The sequence below is a fragment of the Symsagittifera roscoffensis genome, chromosome 2, assembly GCF_963678635.1.
Source record: "Symsagittifera roscoffensis chromosome 2, txSymRosc1.1, whole genome shotgun sequence".
Lineage (NCBI taxonomy): Eukaryota > Metazoa > Xenacoelomorpha > Acoela > Convolutidae > Symsagittifera > Symsagittifera roscoffensis.
In genome coordinates this window covers 4,492,009-4,509,974 of record NC_087063.1, presented here as the reverse complement: position 1 = coordinate 4,509,974, position 17,966 = coordinate 4,492,009, and the positions used below count along the sequence as shown (strand labels likewise).

At 40.0% G+C, this 17,966-nt stretch overlaps 1 protein-coding gene across 1 annotated transcript; it reads right to left on the bottom strand.

Annotated features, from left to right (window-relative positions):
- Positions 1-514: 514 nt before the first annotated feature.
- Positions 515-15,366, bottom strand: LOC134840464 (PHD finger protein 12-like). The gene is made up of 7 exons (XM_063856270.1): positions 14,945-15,366; positions 13,902-14,137; positions 13,489-13,720; positions 10,771-10,927; positions 2,898-3,037; positions 1,811-2,469; positions 515-893 (listed from the first exon to the last, which is right to left on the bottom strand). Exons 1-7 carry the CDS (start codon positions 15,356-15,358, stop codon positions 542-544), a joined length of 2,190 nt encoding a protein of 729 aa, XP_063712340.1. The 5' UTR covers positions 15,359-15,366; the 3' UTR covers positions 515-541.
- Between the last annotated feature and the right edge of the window lie 2,600 nt (positions 15,367-17,966).

Below are 17,966 nucleotides of genomic sequence, written 5' to 3'. Positions count from 1 at the left end.
ATTGATCTTTGATTTCGTATAGAACTTAGTTTTTCTGGATATGGATTAAAGGGCAGTCGGAACATTCAGGGCTTTGCCCTGATGTACGAGCAGTCTTGTTACGCAATTCAACTGTTACGAATTGTCGCCTTACCACAAATAAAACCAGATAGCTTGCCTCCATTCTAATTGCAATATATAATGGACCAGATTGCATTGCCGCTTACGCGTTCAAAGCACGAACTATATCGCGCGTTAATGATTCCAAATTGGCAATTTTCAAAGCCTCCCAGTTTTACAAAAAATGATCACAGGTGAACACCATCTTCTTAAATTTGAGCTCCTAAATTTAAACCTTTCAAATTGTGTAAAAAATTCCGTCAAATACGGCTAGTCTAAAAGTTGAAATTTATCTAGAAAACCCCTACAAAGCACAAATATTCTGCAACTTCCTTCTAGAGTAGGAACAATAACCATACAACCAACTATACACATTCTGAAATTTAATCCTCAACAAACAGCAAAAAAATGTTGGTCAGGGTTTAGAATTTCGAATTAAAATTCAACACAAGATTGACAAAACTAAAGAAACACATCCAATTCTCAACACTGATCCATGATGAAGGTGCACCGATCCTTCCCAGCCTATTGTTCCCCCGAAGACAATAATTTCTTCGCAATTGCAGCTTGTTTGATGAGTACGCATCGTCGCCTGTCGTTTATATTGCTGTGCTTTTTTCAAGGTTGCATATTTCGAACTATCGCTACTTTTCGTGATAAACAATCTGACAGATTCGACAGTAGTTGCAGAAGGATCCATTGAATTGGCTGCGTGACATTTTTTGTCGGGTTGCTTTGGCTTGCTGTGATTTTCACATCCAAGCTGAACACCATCAACTATCGTGCCATGTTCGCTGTTAAGACATGTCAAAAAATTTCATACGATTGTTGTTAAGTTAGGTTAATTTAAATTAAGACGATTTATAAGACAAACGAGCTGTTCGGCTCCTTACAGAAAACCGCTGTTGAGGCCATTGTCAGAATTACATGCAATTTTTTTGTTACTTTTTCTGGCCTGGATGATGTTTCAACACCTTCAAGAAATGAGCACGGATCATGGAGGGCTTCAAGCACCACCTTAAATGCCGTACCAGTAAGCCAAATTATAAAGAAGGTTTAATGCGCTATATTATGTCACCAATTACTAAGATTTTGCCGAGAACAAAGTTCTGTATTGAGATACAATCATTACAATGCAAGAGCAGCAAAATTTAACTTGCTTTACTCGAAGCAATAATCGCCAAAACAGAAATTCGAAAAAAAAATTCCAACGATTTTTTCCTTTTTCAAAATTTTTTTCTTGTCACACAAAATGTTCAGTCGGCCAATCGATTGAGTGCTATTTTTAATAGCCCTGGCCTAGCTCCCACGATTCAACCGTGGGCCTTTTTTTCGTGTGGGAGAGAAATATCATCCATTTCGTCGCAGCCGGTCCCACCTTGAGGAGGAGGAAGACGCTGAGACCCCTACAACCGTGGCCGAAGTGGGATTCGATACAGACCTTTGCGTTAATGGCCGAGTGTCTTACCCACTCAGCCACAGCTCCTCATTACATGCGTTTGTTAATGCCTTTTGGTGTTTTGCTATTTTTGATAATTATTGATAATTACGGAAGGGGTGGGCGCACATCGAAAGGTCAATTTATCCCGAGTCACAAATTATATACCGATTACAAAATGTGATTCAGTGTATCAATAAAATTTCTATTACACTGTCAGACAAAGTTTTCAATATACTTTTATCCTGTGAAATGTCAAGAAGTAATTTTTACCTGTAATTGAGTACTTCAAACTGTCTTGATTTGGCATCGAAAAAGAGAACGGCATGTTTTTGTGATACCCGTTTGCACAAGCTAGTACTTAAAACCACGTCGCATATATCACCGTCCGATCCAATGCACAACCACGGTTTATCCATCAGCCAGATTGTCTTCCTTTCAATGTCAAATAAAGCCGCAATCGACGAGTTGACTCGTGCTAAACTGTGATCGGACAACGATTGAACAGCTGATATTATTTCCGAGTCGTCAACATTTCCGACACTATCGTTATTATTTTCAAGGTTACAATTTTTCAAAGTTCCGCATTCCTTCATTCTATGACTAGTTGGACATCGTGAATCGGAATGATTTACAATAAGGTTTAAAAGACCGTCGATTAATTTTTTGTTATTCTCATCATGAAGTAAAGACTCGAACTGACTTTCATTATTTATTGTATCAGAATAAGAAGAACTATTTTGAAGAATTTCCGGTCGCTCAGTTTTCAGTTTCGCTGTTCTGTACATTTCTTTAATAGATACAGGCACGTCAATTTCGAACTCTTTCGGCCTTCGCTTTGGTTCGTTTTTGTCGAACCATGGTGGATACTTTTTGTTTAGGTTCTCGTAAAATTTTCTCTTCACTTGTTCTGTATCTATTGGTTTGGAGAACTAAGCAAATGACAAATATGTAAGAAAACAAAAATACCTGGCTCATGAAGCTTCAAAAAGCACAGCTTCTCATGCAAAAAAAAGTTCTTGTAAAAAATTTTCGTAGAAAAATGATTTTTTTTACATGATTTCTTTTGCACGCCGGACCAGCTCGGATAATTGATGTTTTTTAAATAGATTTTCCAGCAGGTATCAGAAGAACAAATCTCAAATATAATATCAATTTTCACTTTCTATTTTTCATTTCATTGATGCTTAAAACCAAATGTCTTTTTCGACTCATATATGTCTTTAATTGAGACGAGACCTGTTAATAATCATACTAACACATGAATTTAATTTGCAAATTTTTTCTCGTTTCCGAAAAAAGTTGACATTTGTAATTTTCCGGCTTTTTGATCAATATATTTCATTCAGTAGTCATGTACCTGTTGGTGGTAGACTACTCTTTGGGTCCAACTGGTGCTCGTTTGCAGAGTGGGGTTGTAGTGGTGGGGATGGAGGGGACACATCCACCTGCCCTGGGGCAGTGACGTCAGAGGAGGCTCAGTGCACTCCAGGTGAAATGCTAATCAGACCAACAGACAACATAAAATATGATATAAAAATTATTCCAAACATATGTTAACATTTCTTCACACAGCTGAGTTTTGCACCACTTGCGATAAATATGTATGACTATAATTAAAAAATCAAACAGAAGCAAAATCAAAAATTGAAAAAAAAAAACTTAAAACTTTTATTAACTGCACCATCAAAAACTTTACAAGGAGCTTTTGGAATGCTAGAAAGAAGCTGAACTTTCACAATCTCTTTTCTGCGGAAACTAAGCCGACAAAAAAGCAGATAGACAATTAACTAAAATAGCAGAAAATTTCCTCGAAAAATTTCGTCACAAGCAAGGGTGTTGCAGCAACCTGGAGGAAAGCCGATCCTTCAAGTTTTGAGCTACGGGAACTAAGCCGACAAAAAGAAATAAACGGACGATAAACCGAAAAAACAAGAAATCTAGCTTGCAAAAAACAGGTCCCGGACAGAATCGAATCAAAATTCTTTTCTATCTTCGCTAGGTACGTTGCCTCTACACCAGCTGGTTGATTGTCTTTATAATTAAAATCTTTCGTAGACAAAACAGTCGAGTCGAAACTGCTAAACAAAACTTACGAAACAAAAAATCTGAAAAAATTCAGACTTTAAAACAATACGCTGTGCAACAAAAACAATTTAAAATTTTTATTTTCAAATTGAAAATTTCAGCGCGTATAGAAATAAAAAATCCATGAAATATAGTTTCATTCTTCAAAATTGAACTGAATAAAAACAATTGAACTGAACACAATGTTGCTAAAAAACACCAGCCAAATAAGCCGACAAATATTGAAACAAAATCAATTATTTATCTGTTAGTTAAAAAATCAATCTTTATTGTTGTATAGAGTAATTTAGTTCATTTCGGAAGCTGTCAATCAAATGTTCACTCTTGGTGCTAGACTAATTGATTATCAGGTGTTTGCCCTTGGAACAGTCTGTCACCCTTGGATACTGTTTCTAACCACTCTTTATGCTAACTTTGTAAGAATAAGTTGACAATCTCTTCTATCGGAATTAACAATTAGACGACTATCGTTTTACCTTCTCGACATGGCGCAGTCAGCAGGATCAGGTGGGGGAAAGGATCCACTGGGCATCACGGGCTTTTGGCCAGCAAAATGCACGGAACCGCCAATGATGTGGGAATTCTGGATTAACAGATTCCAATGGGGAATGGTCGCCAAGCACTCACTAAACCCGATGAACTTCTACTTCGCCGCGACACTCACAGAGGCCCAAATTACTGACTTGCCCGAGGAAGTAGACGGAAAAAATCGGCGGGAATCAGAACAGGTGTTGATTTCGAACCTGTATTTGTGTCTGGGGAAAAGGGGCAGGATGAACTGCACAAAAGACGACCACACCTGGACCTCACGACGATTCGTTACCCACGGATGATAGACGCGTTGGAAACGGAATTTAAGAAAGAAAGAAATGAAACATATGAAACATATGAAGCAATTCCACTCCGTACTCAGCGGATTGGCAGCGCGGTGCAATTTTGGAACACTAGAAGACCGAATACTAAGAGACGTATTCATTGTTAACATGAATAATCGGGATGCACAAAAGGAACTATGCAGGTCGACGAAAACACCTGAGGAAGTGTACCGGATAGCTCTATCGTACGAGAGGGGTAACAAGTATGCATCATCATATGTTGCCACGGGACCAGTGGGGGCCCCAGGATCATCATCAGGAGGCGGAGGAATCCAGATAAAATCGGAACCAGTCGGAATAATCCGTGGAGGTTATCGGAACAATCGTGCAAGGGGCGGGGGCTCTTAACAAGGGCGAGGATCGTATCGAGGCAGAAATCTCCCCAATAACAACAAATGTTATAACTGCGATCAACAAAATTTCACCAGGGAACACTTGGACAGATGCCCAGCAAAGGGGGTTACATGCAATTTTTGCCACAAAATTGGCCATTTCGAACGAACCTGCAGGGGAAAACGTGGAAACCAGCGGGGACAGGGAGCCGTAGGAATGATACGGGAGAATGGCGACGATCATCACCTAGAAAATTCGGCGGACGAAGAAGCATCACAACATGCAAGTTCCATTGGATGGGTTAATAAGAATCCAGTGGTGCACTCGTGGGACTCAAGCAGCTCCGACGGGGACTATATGGTTATGGCCATAAAGCGAAAAAGAGTCACAGAATTGAAAGTTGCTGGGGCACAATTGCCGATCAAAGTCAATGGGAAACCCACTCGAGTGTGGATCGATAGCGGGTCCCCAATTTCAATTTTCACCATCGGAGAATTGCGGAAAACTTTGGGAACATCAGGAGTAAAACTGGACAATCTTACGGAGGAGGACAATGCTTTTCGGGATTATGGGAACAATCCACTACAGATGATTGGAACAATGGCAGTAACAATACAATCAAACGGCTGGAAGATCCATGCAAGGATAAAAGTAATCGGAGGGAACCGACCATCAATAATTGGAAGAGATCTGATGCCCCAACTAGGACTCCAGTTGGTGCAACAATCACCAGGGGACCACATAATGTCCATTGAAGAAGGCAGTCAGGACGCACTGGAACCGGAGGGGGAGTTGGATTCATGGCAAACATATTTCAGTAAGCAGTTTTCAAACCTTTTTAGCAGGGTAGGGAAAATAAGAAACTACAAAGTTTAAGCCGAATTTTTTGAAAACCTCACCCCAGTACAACAGAAGGGGCGTCGAGTCCCGATTTCGCTGCAAGAAAAAGTGGATGCCGAAATTGACAAATTATTGAAACAGGGTCATATCGAAAAATTATCCGAATGCTCGGACAAATACTTTGTGTCCCCAATAGTAATAACAGTAAAAACGGATGGGTCCGTGAAACTGGCACTCGAGTCGAGGGAACTAAATAAACAAGTGCATAAGAATAAATACCAAATGCCGAATATCGAGGAACTAATGGACACGGTTGGACAAACGATTAGCGAAAAAAAACAGGGAGACATATATTTCACAACAATGGATTTAACATACGCTTATGGCCAACTGCCACTAAACGCTGAGACGAGCATACAGTGCAATTTTTCTCTTATTGGAGGCCGCTCGACGGGTACATACCGGTTCAAAACCGGATTCTATGGTCTCACTACAATGCCCGCGGAATTCCAGCGCGCAATGGACTGTATACTCGCTGAATACCCGCAAGCGCATGCGTTCATCGATGATATTTTGGTCGTAACCAAGGGAACGGCGATAGACTACATAGCGACGGTAGAGAAAATTTTAAAGAAACTGGATCGTGAAAAAATGTCCCTAAAATTGACAAAATGTAAATTCGTCCAACGAGAATGCGAATGGCTAGGCCATAAAATAACCCCGACTGGAATTACTCCATTGGTTAGAAAAACAGAACCAATAGAGGCGCTAACGCCGCCACGGACTTTGTCACAATTAAAATCGTTTATGGGGTCAATTCATAGTTTGCACAAGTATCTGCCGGCATTGGCCGAATCATCGGCACCGCTGCGACCCCTACTAAGCAAAAATAATGAATACATTTGGACACCTGAATGCCAGAACGCGTTCGAAAACCTTAAGAAACAAGTTTCTAACATTCTTGAATTACGGCACTTTGATATCCACAAAGACATTTGTATAGTGTGCGATGCAAGCCATAACGGGCTCGGCGCGGTGTTGGAACAGTTAGGACCAGAAGGATGGCGCCCAATCTCGTTTGCGTCGCGATATCTTAACGAAGCGGAAAACAAATACTCAACAAACGAATTGGAAATGTTGGCAGTTGTGTGGGGGGCTGAATACTTTAGAAATTACATGCTTGGCCGAAGTTTTTTGATCGTTACCGATCATAAAGCCCTAATATCCCTTTTGAACGGTAATAACAAGAAAAATAAAACGATGTTTACTCGTTTAACGCGCTGGTTAGATCGACTAATTCCTTTTGATTTTCAAATTGAGCATAAACCGGGGGCTAAAATTGGTTTGGCCGACTACTTATCACGTCATCCAAGTAGAGAAGCAACGCCAATTAGTACGTATGATAATATGTTTACGGTGGCAAAGATCAACCTAATTCGCACTGCGCTTGGCTTTAATACATCCAAGGGACCAAATACATCCAAGGGACCAATTTGTACAGCGGATAATAAGCATTCTATAAATAGACTGGTAGTTTCGTCACAGAATGACTCGGTAGAGGGCGGAAAAACATGTAAGCGGAAATCAACCAATCAGATTCAAACACGTGGTTTAAGCCGACGGCTACGCGAAATACGCACTGGATTAGTTGGGGCTATTATTCAATCAGAACACAGTTGTTCAAAATTATCTAAATCCAACTCTCAAAATCAAAATTTACTTAAATCCAGCCCTCAAATTTCAAAAGCAAATATCGATATGGACCGCAGCATGCGCAAATGGCAGAAATTCCTTAAACAACATCCATGTCTGAATAGTAGTAGCGACGAAATCGAAGAATTGCCCCCAAATGTATCACTAGAAGCCATTACCAAAGAGACAAGATCAATACGCACAAATACAACTCTCTCGTTACCCTCGGAATTCAAAGGAGAAACAGTACCACCAGTGGACCCAAACCTTGTATGTATGTCAATTATCCCGCGAAATTGTAAAATCGTTAACAAAGCTACTTCATTACCTGACCTGTTTAACTTAAAATTCATAGAATCAAATTATGTATCGGACCCCCAACTGAGCGCTATTCGCAATCTCATTGTTACACAAGATCCTGAAATTCACGAAAAAGTTACTCAAATGAACCGTTATTATGCCCAATTCGTCAATGATTTCTCAGTAAAGGAAAACGTATTTGGATGGATGATAAATTAGTAATTCCAATTAACCTTCAGTCAGCAATTAATAACCGAATCCACGCGTACCACCACGGGAAATCAAATATGTTCGATGCCGCAAAAGATGTCTGGTATCCCTACATCTACCGTTCAATAGCTTCCATTGCCGAAGGGTGCCCTGAATGTACTGCAGCTGGTAAGAACTTAAAGACGTTAATAAATAAAAATCAACTGGGATCGGTACCGGAACCAAATGAATCAGTCCAATTAGATTTTTGGGGCCCCATCAATTACTTAAATGAATCCCCAAAATATGTACTAGTGGCGGTCGACCGGTTCTCTCGTTGGCCATCGGCAATGGTCTGTGGAAATAATCGATCAGACAAAATATTGAAATTCTTGAAGAGCTATATATCAAACCACGGGGTGCCACGGAAAATCCACATTGATCAGGGAACTAGTTTCATGTCAAACGCGATTAAAGCTTTTTGTAATGGGGAGGGCATTGAAATCATTAAATCACCAGTAAACGACCATCGAGCAACCGGGTGCGTCGAGCGTACCATTGGCAGTCTTAAGAACTCTATTCTTACCTTTGCTCACGAAAAGAATCCTGAACCCTTGGAGAAAATGGTCGAACGGGCCCTTGGTGCCCTCAGATTCTCAAAAAACTCGACACTTAAAATTTCGCCCTTGGAAGCTCATCATGGTAGAGAAGCAAACACAGTTTTACGGAATCTTACTAGAAAACCATCGCTGCAAAATCTGGATTGGTCACGGGTTATAAAAACAAAAAATGCCACCGATCCTAATGTGCAAGACATGCCCCATCCAGCTGATACAAACTGGAGTGTAAGATCAGACCTCGCCTACGATATCAAAAACAGGACCCATGCACGACGCCTTACAGTGGACCAATCCGCGAATCAAGACGACGAACCGTCGATACTTAGAAGTGCGAACCCCAATGGACAACCGGGACCATCCGGATTGTTGTTTCAGCGAACTGGGAACAAAAACCTAAAAAGGTATAGACAAATTCATTCTAAAATTAGATCTGAGAGTACACATACACTAACGTTAGACAATGGGGTTGTGTTTAGGAAATCGGGAGTGGCCACGAAGCCCATACCAAAGAAGTCTTAAGTTGCAGCCAAATCCGTATTACCGGTACCATCGAGCGAAGTGAAAAAGCGAGCTATTCAAACAGCATTACCACCGCCGACTCCGCGCGAAGTAAAGGAACGATTAACACAGCGAATTGCGAAAAAGAAACGGGAAAAGACCGGGCGCCGATTCGAAGATACCGACTCTGAATCAGAAGACAGCGAAGACTTACCGATTATCTCGGTAAAACGAGCCAAACAGCCTTTAACTACCACCCCTGAAGCACCTATAGAACGTTCAGCAGCAGCACTACCAGAGGCCGAGGTTGGAACTGACCAGGACACCATTCCGGCACAAGGCGCCGAGTTGGATAATCAAAATCCAAGGGAGCAAGGAATGTCCAATCCAGGGGACCAGTCGAAACCGATCACCGCCAGTAGAAAAAAAGGAGCCTCATCAAAGAAAGCAAAGCTGGTCTCATACAGCAGCCAGGGGGAGAGCCAGGACGAGACATCATCCACGACGTCTAGAAAAAGCGGGCGCAAAAGAACGGCGGTCACCAAGATGGGGGGCGTAATGATTGACTTCATAAATCAAAACAAGGAAGGAAACAAGTGATTTACAAAACTTTCCGAAAAACTGTTCTAACCCAGGGAGAGGGTGAGTCATTAGTGACTTAAAACTCAATTGGTATCACTGCTCAGTGATCTTTTAGTTGTTAAAAAGTTGTCATTATTAAAGTCTAAATTGTAGCCAAACATGAAGCTAGTAATTCTTTTCAACCATCTATGATCAACCATTTCAGTCATTAAAGTCAACCAGCGAAACCATTTCTACTCAACTAAAGTTTCATTATCGAAGGGGAAGTGTTGTATAGAGTAATTGAGTTCATTTCGGAAGCTGTCAATCAAATGTTCACTCTTGGTGCTAGACTAATTGATTAGCAGGTGTTTGTCCTTGGAACAGTCTGTCACCCTTGGATACTGTTTCTAACCACTCTTTATGCTAACTTTGTAAGATTAAGTTGACAATCTCTTCTATCGGAATTAACAATTAGACGACTATCGTTTTACCTTCTCGACATTATCTAGAAACTTTTTCAGCTGTAACAACAGTAACTCATTAACTCTAAGCACAGTTACTCTATAACAGGAACTAGAGCTGTTAAAAAAGAAACTTGGGTGGCTCTGTAGATCCTCTAAACTTGGATATCCTGTGAACTAAGTTAAATACAGTAAGAAAAGTTTAGTACCTGATTGCAATACCCTTGCTAGTCGCAAGCATAATCAGCATGAAATAAGGTTTAAAATCAGGTAGAATAATTTGTCGATTTTATCTCCCAATAAAATAGCGTTTTTTTCCATGAGCACTAATTATATAATAATTCTCACTGATTTAGTCCACATTTCTCCACACACATTTCTCGCCTTTTGATTTTTGTGGCATATTTCGCCCCTTGCAGATTTTGCTTTACAATTTTAATGGGACTTAAAATTTAAGAGCAGAATCGTACGAGGAAAAAATATTCCACTGAAAATGACTAACAGACAATTGGAAAAGTGTCAGTGAACTCGAGCACATGAAGTCAAGCCACGAAAAACCCAATTTGAGCGTGAACAACTTGCAAAACTTTATCTTGAAAAAAAATATCTTCATTTCGTTCATTGACACTTTATTAAAAAGAGCAAAAAGAGCGATGGGTGAATATGGCTCCCAGTCATTTCCACCCCAGAAGCAATCTGTTCTGGAAATGCCTGCTTTTGGGGTGGAAATGTGTGGTTAGGTGAAATGTGTGGATGGCTGTATCTGACTGTACCTGCGGGGCAGTAGTCACAAGCCACAAGTGGAAACTGGGCACAGCTCTTGCCACACTGGTAGCAGAGTCGGATGGAAGCAGAAGTGGGCACGCAGCCCTCGCCGTCCACACAGATCGGCTGTTTAGTCTCCGTCCGGGGCAGCTTGTCAAACGTCAGCTGACAACAACAAATACAACATAACATCAACACATAACAGGTATGTAAGTGCAGTAGAGGATTTAGAGGCGGCACCTTCGGCGCAAATATACGCATTCTTTGGCCTCTTTTTAAAAAAATTGCCTATTGCCTAAGGCTCAGAATACTTGGTGAAAACACGGTCTTTATAGTGATTTGGGAGATCTCAGAAAATCAACTTGGTCGACCTCAGAAAAAGGTCGACACAATTTTCGAAATTTTGTTGAAAATCCGCCACGCCACCCCCCCCCCTCAAGAAAATCCTAGACCCGCCCCTGTGTATGTGAACATACTTCAGCTCAGTTATGAAAAAGAATAAATCATAGACAACAAGCAAAAGATAGCAAAAGTGTTAATTGACTGAAGGAAACCAAAAAAGAATAGCAGAATCTTCATTGGGAAATTTTTCGCCCAAAGATCATTGAAGTTGAAGAACCTTTTATGATTGACACCCAGGGGCGGATTTAGGCAGGGATGCCCCCCCCCCCCCCCCTCAGGGATTCGACCCCCTGCCGACCCAAAGGGTCCCCCCTTCGATACTTTTTCAGAAATCCATTTTTGGCCGACCGACCCAAAATTTTATAATATTTATAATAATTTTAAATATATACAAACTTTGAGGGGGAGCCCGCACCAACAAAAATTTTTTTTCTGGGATTTTTCTTTGCGATTTTTTTGTCAAATTTTTTCAAAAAGCGCCCAAAAAATTTTTTCAAAAATCAATTTGGTGGACCTTAAAAAAAAGGTCGTCAAAATTTTGGAAAATTTTTTGAAAATCCGCCCCCCCCCCCTCCCCTCGAGAAAATCCTAGATCCGCCCCTGTTGACACCCCATTTGAACCCAATTAAAACTAAGCCAATTTGAAAAAACTGGATCAATAAAAAATTTTCAAATCGGTCCTCAAAAAGAAAATCCATTTTTGAAACTAGAAATCAATCACGTTTTTTCTGCGCCGTTTGCACTTTTGATATTACTGAAATCCCCTTTTGATATTACTGAAGTTCCATAAACTGAATGATTTTGAAATGAATTTGAAATGACTTACGAAAAAATTACAAGTTAAAACGCCAAAATATCATAAAAAACCACATGACCGAATTCTAATTTTAAGTAAAATTCACATAGTTGATTATTGCTGGGATATTCTCATGGGCGAAGGACCAATTGGGCGAAGAACTCATGAGCAAAGGACCGAAAAAAGTTGAAATTCAATTAATAAAATGAATCAATTGTCGTTCAATTAAAAGAAAAATAAAGCAATATTTTGCTTCTTTTATAAGGAAATCTATCAAAAAAAAAGATTGTTCCAATTCGTTGGCGGTCAGTGGCAATTTCAAAATTGACAAAATTAATATCAAGTCCCTGGAAATTTTTATTTTCATTGAGATTTTCAAATTTTGGAATACAGAAATCTGATCGGCTGATTTTTACTTTCACCCATTCGGTCCTTCAGCTATGAGCGATTCCACCAATTATTGCTGACAAAAAATTGCCGAACAAATTAATTAATTAATTTACTTGATTATTAAGTTTAAACTCACTATTGATTAATAAACTAAGTTAGACTACTGTTTGAGATCACAGGTAACTTTGGACAATTTGATAATAATTGGTAGATCACCTTGAACACAAAGGCGAAGCAGAGCTTAGCACCTCTCTTGATACAACAACTATAAGATAAAATAGCATGACACTCATTGAAGGAGAATCATTACAAACTAGAAAGAATCATGCTTGAATTTTAAAACTTTTTGAACATAGTCCTTGTGGGACTAACTTTGAGCATTCGAACTCTTTTCGATTTCAAAGTTACGCCGCAAAGTTTTAGGAAACAAAAAAATTGGTAAATAAGCCGACAAAATTACAGCCGATACCCTATTAGCTTAAAGTCAACCGAAAACTTTTGACAAAAAATCTTATTGGATGATCAAATTAGATCATGTGGTCATGTACCAGCCACATAAGAGACAATAAAGCTATATACGTAGTGCATGCAAGGTGGAATACAAAATTCAAAAACCCAGCCGACAGAGTTTAGGTCGGCAATCATGAAGCCGAAAAACCATCAGCAAAAAATATCCTAACTATATAATTATACATAAGATGGTAAGAATTCAGACATAGCATTTACCATTAGTTACTAGCATTCAGTGTCAGTAGTTGAGATCAGGAGCAGATTGTTTTTTTCCCAAAATTTTTTCTAGAGACGCCTTTGGTGCCAATATATACTAATTTTTAGCGGTAAAAACGCGATTTCAACAACATTTTTCAAAAAGTGCCTAAAAACGCTATTTTTTTCAAAATTTTGCCTGCGGCGCACAAAATTTGGCCAAAACGATCCTTGGGTCAGCTCGGAAAATCATTTTGCTCGACCTACAAAAAAAGGTCGACAAAGTTTTCGAATTTTTTTTTTGAAAATCCCTCTTCGAGAAAATCCTAGATCAGCCCCTGGTTGAGATTAAAATTTTCAGGAAATTACGATTTGACAATGATTGCTAATCACCAACGTAATGAGCATTTTGGGAAAACGAAACGGAACGAACCTCTCGATTTCGTTGGTTGTAAGAACTTGATCCCACCAACTCTTCTTGCGTAGAATATGAAAGTGGCAATGCGAACTCTTTCGGGTTTCCTCGCAGACACTGCACCTTCAGAGCTTTCAGAGTCTCTAGCAGATCTGAAGTAATGTATTTTATCTTCTGTTGACTCTCGTCAACAGATTTCGCATTCTTTGGTGGCGATGTCTGGCTCAACTTTTCAGATGGCAGTCTTCTTCTAAAAAATCAATAAATGTTTGGAGCTCAATAAATTGCTGCTCATTCCTAGGAAGTTAATATACATTCCAAAGACAATTATGATATTTGATATAAATCTAATATTCTATTTCAATTGGTTTTCTTCCTTTGAAATATTCGAACGTAAAATCAGACCATTTATCCAAACTTCTGAAAATTACCGTTTCCTGCCAGATTTCACAGAGTCGCAACTGGAAACTGTGAGTGTTTCAGTGTCACTGTCTCTCAATCGCAGCTCGGAATTATCCGAATTAGTCACACCATGCACGTTTGTCAGCTTCGACTGTGGCGGCGTAACTTCATCATCCACTGAAGAAAGCGTAATATCGTATGGGAAATTGATGTGGACAGAATTTACGTTCACTTCAGTTGAGCTGCATTCTCGGCACAACCAAACCTAAGAAAGATAATATTTTGTTAAGGTTATTAATTATTAAGACGATTTACCCACAAAGGAAAGAGACTTCAGCTCTTCGCGGAAAACCGCTGTTGTGACGCTTTTTAAAATCTACATGAAATTTTTTTTCTGGGCTGAGTAATGTTGCCTCATCCTCAAGCAACGAGTACGGATCATGGTGGGCCTCGAACATCCGACCTTTCGATTGAGAGGCGGGGACGTAATCACTTCACCATTGCTCCCGGAATTCACTTCTTCAAGACTTTTTACTACTTCAAGTTTAAATGCGATATTCAGAAGTCCCTTAGTAAATATAAAACCATATAAGATAAATTAATTCAATTTTAAATCTACACATGTTTTGATATTTCGCAAAATAAGTTTTCTTGCATTACCGACGACTAATTACGTGTCGACCAACTAGATGTTTTAATATTTCACCAAAAAAAACTGCTTACATAACCAATAAGAGCCACATGTACTAAGACAATATAAATGCGTTCATACCAACAAAAAACGACTTCGAATTTAGAAGAAATATGTCCAATTTTACATTCCTTTTCGTTATAAACTCTCTGAAATATGAAATATTTCGCTTTAACTCTTTTCAAAGAGAAAATAGTCATTAAAAATGGTCAACGGTGCGCCAAAGGCGCATTTCGGAAAAATGGGTACTCAATAGTGTCTGAAAAACGGGTTCTTTTTTTGGTCCCCCTCAAAAGGGGGGGCACGTGCCCCCCACTGTAAAATCGCGCCTGCACCGTGGTTGTTACTCTACTTACTATACATATAATAACATATACTTACTTGACCCAAACTGTCGGCTTCGATCGGAGGATCAAAACACTTGAGGTGGAAGGAAGCGGGACAATTATCACAGCAGATGATACTACCGATTCCCAAACACGCGTCACACCTGTCTCTATTATGCTGCTGACCCGGCTGCTGGAAATAGCGATGTTTCTTTCCCAAATTTGACCCCCCTGCTGACCCCTTAACTGAACTTGAGCCCTTCGGTTTGGCTGGAGAAGTGGTGTTAGTGATTGAAGTTGCCTTCGGGTTTCGCATCGGTAGGCGCACGTGATCGGCTAGGAATTTGGTCAGACCTATTTCAGGGTCGTAATCTTTGATCAGCTGTTCCACGTCAAACTTGGAAGCTAAATTTGAAGCACCACTTGAGCTGCTTGGGTTCGAAGAAGCTACAGTTGAAGTTGAAGCCATTCTATCTGAAAACCCAAAGACAACGCATAAACAATCAAAAATATTTTCTTTTGGTTAAAAGGATTTATCCAGGAAGGAAAGGACAAACATACGAGCAGTTCAGCTTTGTACGAAGCCCGCTGGTACGCATCTGCTTAAGAATTACACGCAATTTTTTTGGCTTTTTTTCTGGGCTGGGTGATGTTGCCTCACCCTCAAGCAACGAGTAGGGATCATGGGGGTCTCGAACATCTGACCTTTCGATTGAGAGGGAGAGACGCAACCACTTCACTCGATATCTATAAATCCCCAGAATTGTATCCAAGACAGTGTTTAACTGTGAGGCGACAACTCTAACAAGCGACAATTCGTAATAGTAGATTAAGAGGGGAACATTGATTCGTGCAGTTTTCCTCTCGTGCCAGTAAGCGCAGCACAGCAAGCGTATTTTAATTGCGAATGCCTTGCTATGAATTGTCGCTTGTTACGAATGGTCGCATGTTACGAATTGTCGCTTTTTACGAATTGTCGCTTTTTACGAAATGTCGCTTGTTACGAATTGTCGCCATGCCGTGTTTAGCTGTAGCCTATTATGCCAACCAGATTTTAACCTTACTCAAAATTCAAAACAAAATGCTGGTAGAGTCAGTGCGTCAATTGTAGCTATTCTGATAAGCTTGCGATATCGTCTAAAGCAAGCAGTTCCGATCCTAGTTCATGTATCGACAAATTCTTGATTGCTCTAGAAAAACTCCCTCAAAGCAACTTCATAGTTCGACAACACGGAGTTTTGGTTATCTGACTTGTCGGAAAAAAGTTGAAGCAAATTCATGTTAACAAAAGTAAATTTATATAACAAATAACTTCTTCTTCGAATTAAAATAATTCACCCAAAAACATTATTTCTGGGACCGGCTAATGTCAATCGAAGATAATCTAATGATATTCTTCAAATCAACCGGATAGCCTTTTTTCAATTAGCCGAACCTTATAATTTAGGAAATGATGTTTAAAGAAACTGTTAAGTTCAGATCGTGAACAACATGGAAAAAGATTGAAACTTGAAACGAACAACAACATATCGGACATTTGATTCCAATCAAATTGAAAATTAATTACTGAAAAGGACGAAAAAGTCAAACAAACATCATTTTACAAAATCAGACAGAAAAATCATAGATCATAACTTCAAATCGCACACATTGTAGTTCGTTTAGTTGACTTATAATTGAATATAACTTTTTTTTACATAAGTGAATTAGTATATGACAACATTTTGTCCATCAAATCGTCCCACGTTTTGCTCGCTGCCGTCCCGACATTCCCCGCGTCGGAGCTCGAGGAACTGGAAGCTTGCTTCGAACTTTCCTTCACCGGTGAACATGTTTTGCTACTAGTCGCTTTTGAGCTGGAAGAGCTCTCGTCGTGAACTTTCGATTTCTTTTGAAGAGGTTCGTCTTCAGGGTCATTATTTTTGGCTGAAGTATCTTTCTGCTTCCTGGTTGGGGACTTATCTCCTTTTCTGGAACACTTGGCCTCGTGATCTGTATACGCTTTTGCAGATGAGAACACTTGCGCGTCGCAGTCGCTTTGTAAGCATGCGTAATGTTCGGTACAAATTTTATGCTGTGATTTTCGATGCGACACGTATTCTTGCAAGTTAAAGTAATCATCACAGTTCCCTGTATTGCAGTGGAATCTACACATGTGGACCTTTGAAAGATGCAGAGGATGTTCTTTTTGCACGTGATACAACATTTCAATGTCTCCAGCGACATTCAGGCTACACCACGCACAACTGTGCACTTCAGATTTATCACATGTTTTCATACAGTCGGGACAAAATATAGGAGCGGAGGAGGAGTTTTCGTCCGAAGTTTTCTTAAGCTTGGCGCTCTCGTGCGACTTCAGGAGAAGTCGAGCTCCGAACAATCTTCCACACGAGTTGTCCAGGCATATGTAATGAATGAGACATCTATTGTACTTGGAGTGCTTCTCTTTTCGGTGGTTGACCAGTTCTTCGATGGTGTCAAATTCGACTTTAGTGCTGGACGAATTACACTCTTCAACATCGCACACCAGTTTCGGGTTGTCCTCCAACATACACAGACTTTCATGGTCAACGGCCATGTGAATTGCAATGTCATTGTCGCTTAGAAAGTTCGAGCTACAATACTTGCATGTTTTCAGCGACTTTTCCTCGAATATTTCCAGGAAACCACAAACAGCGCATTCATATGAGGTTTCGTCAGGCGCGCTTTCAGGTGCCAAGGGTTGTGTTGCCGGAACCAGACTTGTAGACATCTGTTCTTGGTCGTTCAACCCAGTAGAAACCGTATTTGAGTTAAGATTTCGTTCACCACTAGAAACAGTTTTCTCCGTTCCCTTGTCATTTATGAATCTCAGAGCATTTTCTTGAATCGACTTCAGTTTTTCAGACATGAATGCATCCATTTTGAAATAGCAACTTCGCTGATGAGCCGTCATTTCATTACTGTCGCTAAATATTTTTCGACACCCGTTTTTGCAGCACATGAAATGCACCGCGCATTTGGTGCTGAACGGCGGAAGCTTAGAGTACTTTTTGAACTTCGCAACGACTCCAGTATGTTTCTCCTGAATATGGAAC

What these genes read in the sequence shown, in the direction of transcription:
- LOC134840464 (XM_063856270.1), bottom strand. Translation starts at nt 15,358, where the DNA reads ATGGCTTCAACTTCAACTGTAGCTTCTTCGAACCCAAGCAGCTCAAGT. An exon ending in GTGAAATCTGGCAGGAAACG is followed by an intron (nt 13,721 to 13,901) that starts GTAATTTTCAGA and finishes TTGATTTTTTAG; the next exon opens with AAGAAGACTGCCATCTGAAA. An exon ending in ACAACCAACGAAATCGAGAG is followed by an intron (nt 10,928 to 13,488) that starts GTTCGTTCCGTT and finishes TGTTGTTGTCAG; the next exon opens with CTGACGTTTGACAAGCTGCC.